We start from the raw sequence: 14,747 nt of genomic DNA, 5'->3' as shown, positions 1-14,747 counted from the left end.
GATGCTGCCACATGTGATTTTAATCTTTTTACTTAAAAAATAAAAAAGAGGAGCAAGGCTGGTGGGACAATTCTATTCTGCCCATTCTCTCACTAAATAATGTGATTGTAAGCATTTAAAAAGTGGAATGCAGACATCCACTGCCCAATTAAACAAAAAGAAAACCAACCTACAACATCCACATGCAGTACACTAAGCAGCATGTTCTTAACTGTTAGGCTACAGTTAAGGAGCATTTCAATCTTCAGTGTTTTAAACTGCACTGGATACCTCTCAAAATACAGTAGGCATTGCTACTCTGCTTACATAGGTTTGAGCAAATCTTTGGAAAGACTTAGGATCCCTCTGTCCATTACTCTAGCATTTAGGGGCAAAAGCTAGAATTCCTACTTGATTTGATACCTTATTCAAAAGAAGCAGCTACACTATTGCAGTATTTACCTGGGCAATCTTTGGCTTCCAGCAAGGCTACATAAGGAGTAATGTTATCTTGAAGGACATCTGAGAGACCTCTGAAAGTCAAGTCATGATCTGTAACATTCACTCCTAGAAGAAAAAAAAAGGACAAAATTTTAAGGGCATTTTCCCATGACTAATGAGCACAATGACTGGACAATAAACTGAACAGTAGACAAAAGCCAGAAGATACCTTAGATATTTAAGGAAAGAATGAAAAGTATCACATCAGCTGTGAGGAAAGATGATTAGACATACATGTTGACAGTTCCTGATTAAGAGAAACAGGGAGTCACTGTGAATACCCTTCATCATATGGCTTGGTGGGGTTTTTAAAAGAAAGTTTTCCAAGGATGCAAACCTGCAAGAAGCAGGACTGGTTTTCTTAAATCCCTCAGAAGCCATCCACAGCCATGTAAGGCCTGCAGACAAGAAGTGAAATTTACCTTCTCTAGAAGAATACTGCATCCATACATGGATCCTCTCATGGCTCATGTAAAGAGGAAAATCACTGTAAATTGCTGTGAAACTTAGAGGGAATTCACTATGAACTACTTAGTATTTACTGCCTTTGTTAATATCCTTAATCAACAGAAAAAAAAACCAAACCCCTCCAGGAGGAAATTCAGAACTTTGTCCACAGAAATATTTGAAGCAGAAGTTTTTCACTTTCTATTACCTACAAAAGTAGAGTACTGCCCACTCTTTGTTAGTGCCTACATGGCAAGTTTGAAGCACAGGCCTGATTTTAATTTCCCTAAAATAATCCACTGAAAATGTAATCAACTTGCCTTGAGTCAGGTTTAGGATTTATATGTACAAACCTCTGAAAGAAAGGAGAAGGGAAGAAAATAAAAAAAAGACTTCAGAACTTCACTAACTTAATCTCCAGCTATTTTTCCCCCTCTGTGCTCTTTTCCCCAGATAAAGACACTATTTTCCTTCACATAAAGTTGCACTGCAAGAACACTTGTCAGAAGCTATATAATTCCCAGGGTTAACTTGCAGAAACCACCAAGCATGCTGGTGGCAGTAACAGGGACCTAATCAAAGTTATCTCTAGTGCCTCAAACAAAAAAAACCTCAAATCACTACCAGCTGCTTAAGAGAGACCTGTAGGGGAGTTGTTGACTTACTGGACTATTAAGCAACATAAACAAAAGGGGAAGGAGGTTTTATCTGACTTCTTTCTCCCCGCCCAATCTCTTCTGTTGACAGGTTTGAGGCTGATATCGCTCACAGTAATTACTGAGACTCAGTAAGTTTCTTTGATGAGTCTGTGAGATTTAATCAGATGTACATTACAAAAAATATCTTTAAAATTACCTAAGACAAGAGCTGCAGTAGGGATTTCTCTGAACTTCATCCTGCAAGTCCATTCTGTTGTCTTCTCTTGAAAGTCAGAATGAGACCGGCTCAAAAAACTCACCAGATTATCAAGCAACTGCTTATTCAAGTTTTCCTGTATTTGCTGCAAACATACACAGAGAGAATTGATCTGTAAAAACATGAAAACACCACTGCATTGTCCTTTTTCTGCTCCTTTCCTGCATAATCTTTAAGCCTTGAAACTCCAGGGTTTTAAATTTTCCTGTGATCTATAAACCACACTAACTTCTTAATTGTGTGGCAATTAAGCCATTTCCCATCTTGGAACTTCTTGTCAAGTGCCTCATGAATAATTTGAAAAACAAGTGACCTTAACTGAGTTGTCACACCACAGGCTTTAAAGAAGGAGAAAAAACCCAACAAACTGACAAAGCCTCAGTGACGTTGGCAGAAAAAAACAATAGAATTAGTTGCTGGAACAATGTCCATGGAAATTCCTATTCTTCCTTATTACCTTAAAAAACATCTGTACACATTTTTCTGAGAGATCTAAATGAGAGCAAATATTCTGCTTCTCCAAATCTAATTCGGGATGAAAGAAGTAAAAACAGTATTAAATGAAATAACTAAGTATGTTTTATAGGTAAAAATACTTAACCACATGACTCCAATGTTTGCTACATGGTCTTTTGACATTCAGGATGATTTTCACACAACAATCTCTATAAGCAGGAACATACAAAAAGGTGAGAGAAAGCTTTAAAAGAGGGGAGATAAAACTTTTAAAAGCAAATATATATCAGTAGTATTTTGTGTTCCTTTTTTTTTTTTTAATCAGTGTGCCTTTGAAAATCCGTCCCTAAACCAAGATATACCTTATGCTAGAACAAACAAAAAACCCTACTGTACTCTGAAGTTCAGGATATCAATATATACTCTAGAACACACATGTTAGAAACAAGATTAAACCCTTATTCCAAACAAAATCATCATCAAGATTAATTAGCAACAAAAAGAAACACACACTTTGATTTTAAGCAAAGTGGCAAAGGCTGTCTCTAGCAGCATTGAAGAGGCCACTATCAAAGAGTGACGGTCACATCTCCAGGAGACTGCACATGATGCCTGCTCAATAGCCTGAACTCCATTTCCATAATACAGAAGAGCTTCTGTTGGTCTCCTAAACAACTGATAAAACTGTACACAAAGTAATTTTAGTCTTTTCATCCTCCACTTATTGAAGAATATTCTTCTGGCCTTTCTGATGTTGATTGTGCAGCTCTGAACTCCCACCTGATAAATCCTTTGCAACTCAGGACAAATTGTAACATGACATTTTTGAAAGAATTTACATCATCAGCATTATAACACCATTGTAACAATTCCTGTATTACCACAAATTCTTTAACAATCCTCTGAGCTTCTTCTTCTTAACAAATCTCTGAGATTCCACCAAACCCTATACTTCCAGTGATCACTATTATTTTTGCTAAGATGACCTAATAAGAACCTCAATTTTTACTCTGCATGATTACAGTATATGCTATTTCTTACATTGTGTACTTGTGACAACGGAATTCAGTCTGCCATAGCATTACACATTTACCTAGCTTTCCTAAAATATATCAGTCTTTCCTTGTCAAAACATCTTTCTTACTAGCACTGTTTTAATAATGTTCCAGAAAGTTGACCAGGCTGCTCTGCATCTCAAGTGACCAAGTCACTTACTTCCATGGCATTCTCACTCTGGAAAAGTCAAGGGAACTGGAAGTTCAGTTACTGCCATGACACCAGGTTTCATCATGACTATTTGTTATGCGAAAACCATTATCTTCATATTAGAGCAAAAATTACTGTATTTTAGCCCTTTACCAAAAAAGCACTTTGCTTTTTTGTTTCTAGCCCAGATCCTGCTAGAACAAATTCTCACCTCACAGCAGAAGAATGTTTCTGTAAGCTCTTGATGAGATTTATCATAAGAACATTTGCAAGGCTACTTCTGACACCAGGAGTCAAAACTGGGATACACTGCAATACTGAAACAAAAAAGTCCAAAATTCACCTTCCAAAAACAAAGGGTAGTTCCTGCCACACTTCTGTCAGCTTTTTAGTTGTGAGAAGCATGAAAGTACGTCATCACCAGATGACAGATGGTGCTGTCACAACCACAGCACAGTTTACAATGGACATCCAAAGCCAAGAGTGCTCTACAACGAAGTGGCTTGGAGGGCAAATCCTCTTCTGAACACCTCAGGCGAGAACCAGGATAACACCAGCGCGAGCACAAGGCCTGCCAAAAAAATCACCAGGCAGCAGTGCCCTGGAAAAACCTTTGGAGATTGTTCTGCTAAGCTCCATTAGCATGCTAGCAGAACCCCTACAATAAAAGCCCAAACCAGCAAGCCACACACTTCCCACGTACTCTGCCATGGATCAGGTTTGCTACACCAGGGTTTGAAAACACCTAAGAAATTAAATCCTGACTTAGCTAAAGACCTCATCTACCTGGTCTGACCTCACAGATGGTGCTGCTTTGAGGAGTTCACACTAGAGACTTTGCAAGGCCCCTTCCAACCTAAATTACCACACTATTTCAGATGTAAGAACAACCATCAGCTCCACATTTGCCAACAGTAGAATAAAAAGGATGATGATTCAAAAACCAGTAGGAAAGATATCACTGATACACCAGAGGCAGTACCAAAAAAATTCTCTGTGTAGCAGCAGAAATAACTTCAGGTAATCTGCCTTTGGGCAATTCAAACTCTTAAAAAATGCTCATATCAATATGTCAGTATAGGAGGAATTGTCTCCCATTAGGAGGAATAAGACCAGAAGAAAGTATCTGGAAAACTCCTAACAGCCTCAAAGAAAACAAGGGTAGGAATGAAATTAGAGGAATTTATGAGCTTAGCCCAAGGGTCCAGATTTTATGCTACATCCATCTGGCTTCTACTGCACATACCAAAACAAACTTTGGGAAAAAAAATTCTCCTAATGTCTATAGAGCCCAAGGGCAAGGAGAGGTATATGAATACTTGCCCAGAATCCATGACACTGGATAGTGGAGGGAAGGAAATCTCTGCTGTATGGAAGCAATTCTTCAAACCATAATACAAGCCAGCTGGCTATAGGGACGCAACAACAGCAATGCCATGTAACACACAGCAGTCAGGAGGCCACAGTTCATTATGAAATTACCTCTGACCCCATTCACACCACCCATACTAATTCAATGGGCCATATTTGCAGCAGTGTCATTCCATATTTGACATCCATGCCGCTGTGTTCACATAAATCCATTGTGAATTCTGGGCTGCTGTGTATGAATTCTGGAACACTGAAGTCAAGACCAGCCTAAAATCCTCAGAGGGCTGGCAGGGATTAACTGAACTAAAACAGTAGTATGCCAGGAGTTAATAAAGAAGACAATTAGTAGGAAGAGAAGCTTAGAAGCAGCAGCTTGAAGTGGCAAAATGTACAGTTCTGTGTTTACAAGTAACGTGTACTTGATGCATCTATTATTACTACTTTATATTCAGGACAGTGAATATTTCTGGCCCTCCCATTGCTTTAACTAACTGCCATACACTTTTTAAGCAAGACAAAAAGATCCTCAGAAACAAAGAAGCAAGCAGCATTGTTAGAAATGCAAAGCACCACTTTAGTGTGAGGCACAAGACTCACCTCTGTTTCAGATTTGATCTGGTTCCATAAAGACTGACAGGTGACAAACCGTAGCTCAGTATCCTCTGAATCATTGCTTATGCATCTGAAATCAGGAACTGGAAATACAGAAAGCAAACGAAAGTACAAATAAGCTCATGAAAACAAAAACTCTTTTTCCTGAGAATAAAAAAGGACCCAACTGTGCATGTGTATTTCAGGGAGATGACTTTTCTCTTAAGCAAATAATTAATTGCTGGTATTTGGTAGAATAAGCAAGGGAACAAGCAGAATCCATCCCCAAGTACGTGGGCAAAAAGTAAAGAAGAGTATTTTATCTCAAGTCCTAGATAAGCTAAAGACTAAATCAGAGCAAACAGCCTTCATTATTAAAGTAAAACAAACATCATCATCATCATCATCATCATCTTCATCTTGCTCTTGTTTCAGAAAGCTTTGTGGGTCCACTTGGCTGCCATTCAATGGAGGAATAGCAGTGGTTTGATCTCTAGAAAAGAGCCAGTTGATGAACATAATCTCCTAAAGCACTAAACCTACCCAAAACAGGTCTGTAAATGACAAATGAGAGACATGCCTCCACCTCCATTTTCATTGTCTTTCCCTATCACCTCATTTGTGTCCCTAAGAAAAATCACTTAGAATACATAACCAACTCTGATTACACAGATCATAGACTTTTAGTTGAAGAAAATCCAGCCACCACATTATCTGGCAACACACCAAGGCATAATCTCCTTTTTTCACTACCAAAACTCAAACTATAGGTGCAAATTTCCTCAAAAGGCCTTTTGTGGGGTGTGACAGTATTATCAACTATTGATGCAGAGGAGTTCCACAACTAAAACTTCCCATTGGACAGGACTTGGCTTCCAGACTGGACAGATGCACATCCAAGTACATGTTTTAGAATACCACTCCAACCAACTGCTGTGAAACTGTGTGCTCTGCCTCTCTCTTTTAGGGCTAGTCCAGTCAAATTTATTTTTCCACCTCAAAACTTGCTAACTAGAACAATATGCTTAGTAGTTTATCCAAGCATGTCTAATATCACAAAAACAAAAACATAATATCCAGTAAGGGGTAAAATTTCAATGTGGTCTAAGTGCATAGGCCTTGGTGGCTGCAATGACAAAAATCTGACCTCATTACTTTCCTCTCCATCTTTTTCATATAAATTGTCAAACTTTTTGACAGCTCTAATGATGATAAAAGTAGTTTCACTTGGGAATAAAAACATAAGTTTCCCAACTGAGTTGCAAGTAGCAATTATTTAAGATACATTATTTCTGGTGCCAAGAAGAGTCAGTCCTCAAATGAAAACAGACGTGCATACACATCTAGAGAAAACATATAGCAAATATTTGCTATCCACAGCAACAGAAGCCACAAATGTTGATGCCAAATGCCCAAAGAAACTTAGGCAAAATACCTAATGTATTTTGTATATAAAATACAAAATGTGAGATTTAAGGATGGGATATAATTTCTGACTCCCAGCATTTAAAAATGGCTCATTCAGACCTTCAGGTGAATTGTCTGCCTGTTAGCAAAATACTTATGCTAGCATGGGGTGAGGAGTTCTCTTGTAAAAAGAAGTGCCAAGACAAGGATGCCAATAGAATCTTGATTGCTGGAGATGAGAAAAACCCAGCATTTACTCTAGCCAATAATTTGCTTGCATTCCTCTTAAGAAATGAGTTCTCAGCAATCAAGCAGTAAGAGAAAACCTCACCCAGCTATGACAGAACTCATGATATGAACTCAATCAGATATGATGAAGCTTTCAGGATTAACCCCTCTCAAAAACAGAAATATATATGAAAATGCACTAACCTGTTTTATCAGACAATCTTCTCTTCTTGGTACTTGGTTTAAAAACAAAGCAGCCCTAGAGAACAGCAAAAAAACCCCAAACAGATTTCAATATAAGCATCAATCTGACTGGCTCCAGAGGCCACTTTATTGTTCTTTTATTTCAGTGCTCATTGAACCAATAATTTGCACTGAATTGCCAGCCTCTTAAGAATATCAAGTTACATATTGCCCCTTTGTGTTTGTGTTTCAAGCTGGAACACTAGTGGAAGCAGTAACCCAGCACACTTGTTCAGAATTTTTTCATCTTTCCACTATGTTTTGCAATTCAGCCATCAACTGGGCCAGCAGCAGATTCTTTAAATGTCTCAAAACCTCCAAGAGGTTGAGAATTAAAAGGAAATTCTTCCCTGGGGACACATCAGTACGGTCTTCTCAGTACAGTTTCAGTTAAATACAAAACAAAAGGTGAGAGGCAGAGATTAACAGAAAACTCAGTCCAGAATAATGCAATGAGCATTATTAAGTCACTTATAAAAGGAAATGACATGCCCAAGCCAAAGTGAACTGCATCCCAACTCAAAAAAGTAGGTGGTCAGAAGCAGAATGACAAATGGTTGGGAAAAGGTTCGTATAAAACCCTCTGTTCCAACAAATTCCTGCAGAGAGAACTAATCTCCCAGTTAGACCTATTTCATCACTCAAATATTAAGCTTTGAGTTCTTGAAGATTCTTTTCATTTTCTTCTAGAAAATCCAAAATTTCTTCCCCCATCCTCTCTACAGAAGTTCATCTCCTTTGAAAAGTTATTGGACTGCTGCCCAACTCTCATGTGAGGTTCTTGTGCTGCAGCAAGGGGGAAGGAAACACCTAAGTGCTGGAAATAAACTGACTCATTCAATCCCCTATTTCTCAATGGAGATGCTTACACAAGGATTGCTGAACTCAACCACTAGATTAAGAATGATGTAGTGAAAATCAAACACCAGAGGTATGTTCAGTTTTGATCACAGTTACCAGTCTATTGAGTGACTTCAGACACGTTATTTCCTTTCTTCCACAAATAAGAAGTTGCAGTAAAACACCAACATTTATATTGACCCTCTCAGAAAAACAGCCTCACGAACTGGAGATGCCTTCAGACACCTTCCATTTTACCACATGTATTAAGGACCATTTAAAAACAGCTGGACAAAAGTGGTGGTTATTCTAAAAGTGCTAAACACTCTGGAACAATTTCACTGCAAGAAGGTGTCCTATGGATTTATTTGTGCTGCTGCATGCAGAAATGGAATGGGCCACAGAAAGTATAAATCATGTACAAAAAGAAGAATGGATGCTTAATCAAACCAAACACAAATGCTGCTGAATCCTTTGCAAGCGTTGGCTTTTCCACACCACTAAATGTGGCTGAGAATAAAATGGAATAAAATTGCAAAGAAGTATTACATAAAAGATGTGGGAGGCAAGGTGAAGGGACAAGATTCACTGCAAAACTATCAGGCAACAGCCATTGTCAAAATCCAGCTGTTTCAGATGAACTCTGAAGTTTGTTTGGAAGCACTTCACTTCTGGAAGCAATCACCTGCACAGTGCTTCGCACCAAGGCATGCAGCTGCATATCACAACTCAGTGAAAAACAATGGGAGGGGCAGGAGTCTTCCTGGGCTGATAAAACACGCTGTGAACCACTGCTGCTGTTCACTGCATGACCAAGCAAGAGATGAAATAAGTTAAGTGTTTCAATCCAACATTTCAAGTCTCGCTACTCATTGACGCTCAGGTGAAAGCACTATCCCTACTGCCCGCTCTGAACACAGCCTACATAAAAGCTTTCAATTCGGAAATATCAAGGCAATAACAAATATTTAACATTACACGTAGACAGCACTTCCACTTCTATTTCTTCGTAGAATTAGTTTTGGGGCAGCGGAAAAAGCGAGGCAAAGCCACCAGACTTCACCTGGAAGTGACAAAACCTTCAGCCACATACCCCAGGCTGTGTTCTAGGTGAGATTTACTGCAAGTAGGAATGGGATTTGTTGTGGAAGGCAGGCAGCGGGCAGGTGACACTGCGGGGTCACTCAGCACTCATGGTGGGACTCCAGGACTGCCCTGTGCAGGGATAAGCGCTGGACTCCATGGTCCTTGTGGCGCACTTCCAACCCAGGATACGCCGAGATCCTGAGGGACGAGGACAAACAGCGCCTTGGGCAAAGCGAGGCCGGGCATGGATGAGGAGTCAGCAAGACTTTGGGAAGGGGAGGGCAGCGGAACAGGGCAACCGGAGCCTGGGCACCAGGGAGGAGGGAAGGGCAGCGGCGGGAGGAGGGAAGAGGAGCAGGCGCAGGACGCGGCGGACGGTGCCGCGGGTCCAGCTCCCGGACAGGCCGCGCTGCTCCCTGGGGAGCCCCCCCGCTCCGTCCCGCTCCTCACCTTGGATACGGAGCACGTGCTCATGTCGCCCCACGCCCGCCGGTACCGGAGAGTGGCGGGAGGAGGAGGAGGAGGGGTTCCCGCGCACGCGCGCTCCCGACGCACCGCCCACCTCCCTGCGCGTCCCCGCGCCGCTGCCCCCCACCCCTTTCCCGGAGCAGTGGTACAACCCCCTCTGCGCTGCGCCGCGCGATTCTCCGCCCCCAGCACAACCAATGGCCTACTCCTCCCCCTGTAGCCTGAGAATGGTACGGCCTAGCCCGCCCCGGGGCGGGCGGAAAGGAGCGGGGCGGGGGGGGGATAAGGGTCGGCCTTGGAGCTTCCGCCGGGCGGTGTGGCTATGGCAGCAGGTTCCTTCCGGAGGAGCATTGCTTCCCAGGTACGCACGGCTCCTTCCGATAGCTGGCGATGAGCGGGAGTGCCCCCTGAGCCAGGTGTCCCCTCCGTGCCCTCAGTACGGGTCCCCCCTGCCCGGGTGGCGCGCGCTGTCCCGCCCCACCCCTGCCCGGGGCGCGCTCTGGGGTTCCAGCTGGGGATGGGATGGGATGGGATGAGGGAGGTACGGAGGGATGGCTGCTGTCCCTGAGAGTGATCTAGGCCCGAGAAGATGGGCTCTGAGCAGCCTGGCCTGCTCTGGAAGGTGTCCCTGCACGTGGCAGGGGATGGAACGAGATGATCTTTAAGGTCCCTGCAAATCCAAACCATTCTGTCATTCCATGACTCCTTTAGTCCATGAAGAGTTTGGTGGGAGTCTTCGTGAGAAAAAATAAAAAAATCAGCTTTCTGTGGTGTTTTGCCTTGCCTTTTTTCCAAGGCTCCTTAAATACCTCTTAGGTTTCTACTTTATTGTAGTGTTCACGATAGTTATGAAGTCTTTGCTGTTTTTTACTTGGGCTGAAGTTAGATTTCAGGTGCAAAAGATGCATCCCCTGTGGGTATTTATTACTGGTCCCAGTACTGGTCTTTTTGCTTAAGTAATTTTTTTCTTCATTTTTCAATTTAGCTTTCAAAAGTTTTGGATCTGCCACCAGAGAATTTAATAAAGTCCATATCTGCAGTTCCTGTCTCCAAAAAACGGTAGTTGTTTACCTTTTTCTTACAGTGTTGGTTGTCTTTTATTATTTTATGTCATGCCTGTTATTGCAAAAGCTTAACAAAACTTCAGGGGAAAAATTGCAGGCAAAAATCCCAAACAATTTATACCAATGTAATTATAAGGTAGTTCAGTTGAATTAAATCCTTGCATTTTTTCCAGAAAGCTCAAAGTAAATATAATTGCTTACAAGCCTGTACAAATTACTGGCAGTGCATGGATGGCAAATGCTTCAACACTGATGATCTGAATGTAAAACTTCTTAGAGCCAATGTGAAGTTTTATGGGTTTTTTTTCACTGTCCTGCTCAAGAGTTGCAGTAATGTTAGCAAGTAAATTTTACTTATTCATGAGCATGGTTTTTGTTTACTTTGAGATGATGTTCTCACCATACCTACTTTCTGATTGTATTAGAGCAAAAATGATGTTTGGCCTTCTTTTCCACCTTTCTAAATATAATGAATCCGCAGATATTTGTGGCTGGGTTATGCTTGGCAATTGCATTTCTCATATGCAGAGTCAGTGTGGATCTGCCAAATCTCCCCAGCAGTTTTTTTTTCTCAATTTTCATATGTTGGTTTGTTGGTTTTGGTTTTTTTTTTCCAGGCATGTTGCAGATTTCCAGCTCTCCATTGCTTCTGTAACAGAAAACAGTTCTGGGGATTGCTTAGCACAGGACCTGCATCTTCAAGCCCAGCAGCTTGCTGAAAGGGTATGCTCATGAATTCATCACGTGTGTGTATGTAATAATGAACTTAGACACTAGAGGTGTAAGGGGCATAATAAGATTAAAAAAAGTTCTCTTTCTGCAAGCGTTTCTTTGGGTCAGAGTAGTTTGATGGCTGTACTTACTGTAATTGTACACAGCATTTTCACAGAGGCTGGAGAAACAGCTTTGGTTCAGGTTCTTGTGGAGTTGCTGTTTTCAAACAGTTGGAAGTAAGCAGTGCTGGTGAAGCTGGGTGGGTGTCTAAAGGGTGTGCCAAGGTCTGTGCTGCTGCCCAGCACTTGAGGAAGAAGTTGAATGTGTGGTAGCTTGGAAAACCAGACTGCAAAACCCAGCTCTGGAAAGTCAATGGATAAAGTTGGCCTCTGGGACAAATAGGCCTTAACTCAATTTCAATCAGATAAGGATTTGAAAGTTTCTTGAAACAGCAGATTTTCAGGTGTGCTAGTTTGGGAAATAGCAGTAGCTGGGGTGTTAATACTGAAAAAAGGACAAATAAAGCCAGTTATGATACTGGTGAGGAGCTAAACTATTTCTCATGCCATTCTTCGCTGCTGAGCTGTCGAAGTTATCTATGTCTTGGACCTGTTCTAGCAAAATACATATTCTGATTCGGGTGGAAGGAGAACTGACAATGCACAGATACACAACCAAAAGTTCTGAAACAACTGAAAGATTGTCTAGAAACATGAAATAATTCAGGTTGGAAAGGACCTCAGGAAGTTATCTGTTCACATATCCTCCTCAGTGCAGGTGTTTTGGATGAAGTTGCTGAGGACTTTTGAAATCCAGTGAGGTGTTAAAAGCTTCCAAGGACTTGACAGCCTCCCTCTCAATCTGTTTCAATGACTGTATCATCACAGTAACAAGTTTTTTTTTTCCTTGCGTGCCATTTTAAAAACAGCTGCCATTCCCAGGGTTTAGGAAGCTGCAGGTTTTCCTCCCTTCTTTGTTGTTTGTGGCTCAGTAAATAATCCTGAAACGTTTAGCTCTACAGCCTTTCCATGGAGGAGCAATTTTAACAGTAAAAAAGAACAGACCATCAATATAAGTCCCCAAACTAAATAGACTATGCCAGCTAGACAAAGGAAAATAACAATCCATAATCTCTAAGGGGTGTTTTTCATTGGGTGGTGAATAAATGAGATGCATTTACTTTAACTTGTTTAGAGTGGTTATGTCATCTCCAAAGAAGGTAAGCAGTGTCTAAATTAGCAAAATATAACCATGTATCAAAAACTAGCAGAGAGACAGAAAAATGCAGGCAGTTACTGGTTTTTGTCCTGAAAAGCAGTTGATGGAGTGCCCCAAGGTTCAACAGAATGCTCTTAGTCACTTCTGAGGAAATGGGCCACAATATTTGAAATACAGGTATTTGGGTTAGGCAAAAAGATGGAAGTTTTTCCAGTTGCCTAAAATAGCCTAAGTAGTAGAGCCGTGAGACAATAGATGAAGCAGTGTGCTCTGAAGTACTGAAAATTGTCTTTTAGAAAGTCAGAAGGGTCTTGTTTCCATGGGTTTTTGATTTCATTTGGCTGACTGATTCCTGTTTCATTTTTGTACTGTTACCTCTTTGTGGAGGAGACATTGTGTTAGGTTTTTTAGTGCTTCTGTGCTGCACAGCAGCATCCTAGTCCCAGCCTTGGGCACAGGGACATCTGGTTACTAAAGGACCACAGGGCACTTGAAGAAGAGGTGGTTAAAGCTGTGGAGAGGACAAATGAGCACTCTTATTAAAAACTATTGACGTGACAAATGGCAGATTATGTGGAAAGCATTTATCTGAACAAAGGTTGTGGGGAGAGTCCAGTGGGTATTTCTGTTTTCTCTCTGCCCCATAAGTAGAAAGGACCATTTGTAAAACAGTAAGGTGGAAAATTCAGTGTCAACACAGTAAATAGTTTTTTCACGTAGCTTGGGAGTTAGCATTGGAATTTGTTGTTAGCAGAGCTTGTGAAAATAAAAGAATTTCAAAGCTAGCTATGATTTCTCCTGGATAGGTCACTGTTTAAGCTGGAGACCTAGCATGGGGGTACAATTTCCTCTTCGTGGTGATGAGCTTCAGCAGGAGTTTAGCTTGCCTCTCTCATAGTTACTGTCCAAGGGAGAAGGTGGTTGTGTCATATTTTTATATGCTTTCAATCCCTCTTCCTTTTTTAGACAACTTCTTGACTATGAAAGACAGCTAGTTTAAAAAGAAACTCTCAAACTTGACAGGTTGAGATCCAAAGCTCTTGGCCTGTGAAGACCCAGATTTCTGTTGACATTAGGTATTGGTCAAATATGCCTTACAGATTCAGAATTTTCAAGACATGTGCCTTATGGAAATTGTAAATGAAATTTTCAATAAATTGGCCTTTAATATCTTTATTTTGTGACATGGGGTGCTGCAGAATGTTGTCACTTAGCTTTTTTTTTTTTTTTTTTGTTAAGTGCTGGCAGCTACTGTGTAAGTTATTAAATGTATGTCAGCTTTTGTCTGTACAAAGAGTTCAACTACTGCTCCCAATCAAAAGGAAGCACAGACTGTGCACAGGCAGGGTCTGAAGGGGAACATATGTGTGGCATTTCAAGCTAAGTTGTATTCAGAGCTTATTAAGTATGAATGGGAAATAATAAAGTTGTCCCTTTTCCAACAGCATTGGTGAAATGATCCCTTTATGATTGCTTCAAACAAACAAATAAATAACATTGAATGTTTACAGTGAATTAGCTTAATATTCACAGTGGATTGAATGACAGTTTTCCAGTTCACTTGTTTTCATTTAATGTTTGTTTTGTTTTATTCTCTTAGCTAAAATGTGACTCAGTAGTGAGTGCAATCAGCGCTGGTCCAGGAACAGTGAATTTTACAATAAACAGGGAATTATTAGCAAAGGTGAGTGGTGTCCTTCAAGTGCTTTAAGGTAAGAATAACTTTTCTCAGTATAAAACTATAGAATCCCTACTATTGTCTTAGGAAGATATTTTCTATGTGGAATTGTCCTTCACAAGTTTTCTCTGAGGATCCCGGTTGCTGATTTGTTATGTAGACCTAGAATTTGAAATGAGGCTCAAGAAAGTTTCCTCTTGTGAGGAAACAATGCATCTACTGTTCACTAATCATAACTCTTCATTTTCATCTCTCTCTGCTTTAAAATGCAGGCTTATTTACAGCTACTTTGAGTTTTTACAGTGTACAACTCAAAAGTTTTGTTCTTGTAAATA

General features: G+C 40.8%; 2 protein-coding genes across 6 annotated transcripts in view; one reads left to right on the top strand and one right to left on the bottom strand.

The window, feature by feature from the left end:
• ORC3 (origin recognition complex subunit 3) overlaps window positions 1-9,847 on the bottom strand; it is a 35,462-nt gene extending 25,615 nt beyond the window's left edge. For 2 of the 4 annotated variants that reach the window (XM_084202703.1, XM_084202704.1), the window contains exons 1-5: window positions 9,721-9,847; window positions 7,306-7,360; window positions 5,473-5,570; window positions 1,783-1,927; window positions 442-546 (exon numbers count right to left, since the gene is read on the bottom strand). In XM_084202703.1, coding sequence (XP_084058829.1) covers window positions 442-546; window positions 1,783-1,927; window positions 5,473-5,570; window positions 7,306-7,360; window positions 9,721-9,744 — 427 coding nt within the window. In that variant the 5' untranslated portion in view covers window positions 9,745-9,847. Of the gene's footprint in view, window positions 1-441; window positions 547-1,782; window positions 1,928-5,472; window positions 5,571-7,305; window positions 7,361-9,720 lie in introns of those variants that run through there. The other 2 variants (XM_084202706.1, XM_084202705.1) reach the window with 2 other exon arrangements.
• A 191-nt stretch (window positions 9,848-10,038) lies between these two features.
• RARS2 (arginyl-tRNA synthetase 2, mitochondrial) overlaps window positions 10,039-14,747 on the top strand; it is a 29,382-nt gene continuing 24,673 nt past the window's right edge. For both annotated transcript variants that reach the window (XM_084202335.1, XM_084202334.1), the window contains exons 1-4: window positions 10,039-10,099; window positions 10,724-10,797; window positions 11,420-11,525; window positions 14,335-14,418. In XM_084202335.1, the coding sequence (XP_084058461.1) occupies window positions 10,061-10,099; window positions 10,724-10,797; window positions 11,420-11,525; window positions 14,335-14,418 (303 nt within the window). In that variant the 5' untranslated portion in view covers window positions 10,039-10,060. The remainder of the gene's footprint in view (window positions 10,100-10,723; window positions 10,798-11,419; window positions 11,526-14,334; window positions 14,419-14,747) is intronic.

The sequence above is a fragment of the Fringilla coelebs genome (assembly GCF_963513975.1).
Source record: "Fringilla coelebs genome assembly, chromosome: 3".
Lineage (NCBI taxonomy): Eukaryota > Metazoa > Chordata > Aves > Passeriformes > Fringillidae > Fringilla > Fringilla coelebs.
This window is presented reverse-complemented; position numbering and strand designations above follow the sequence as displayed.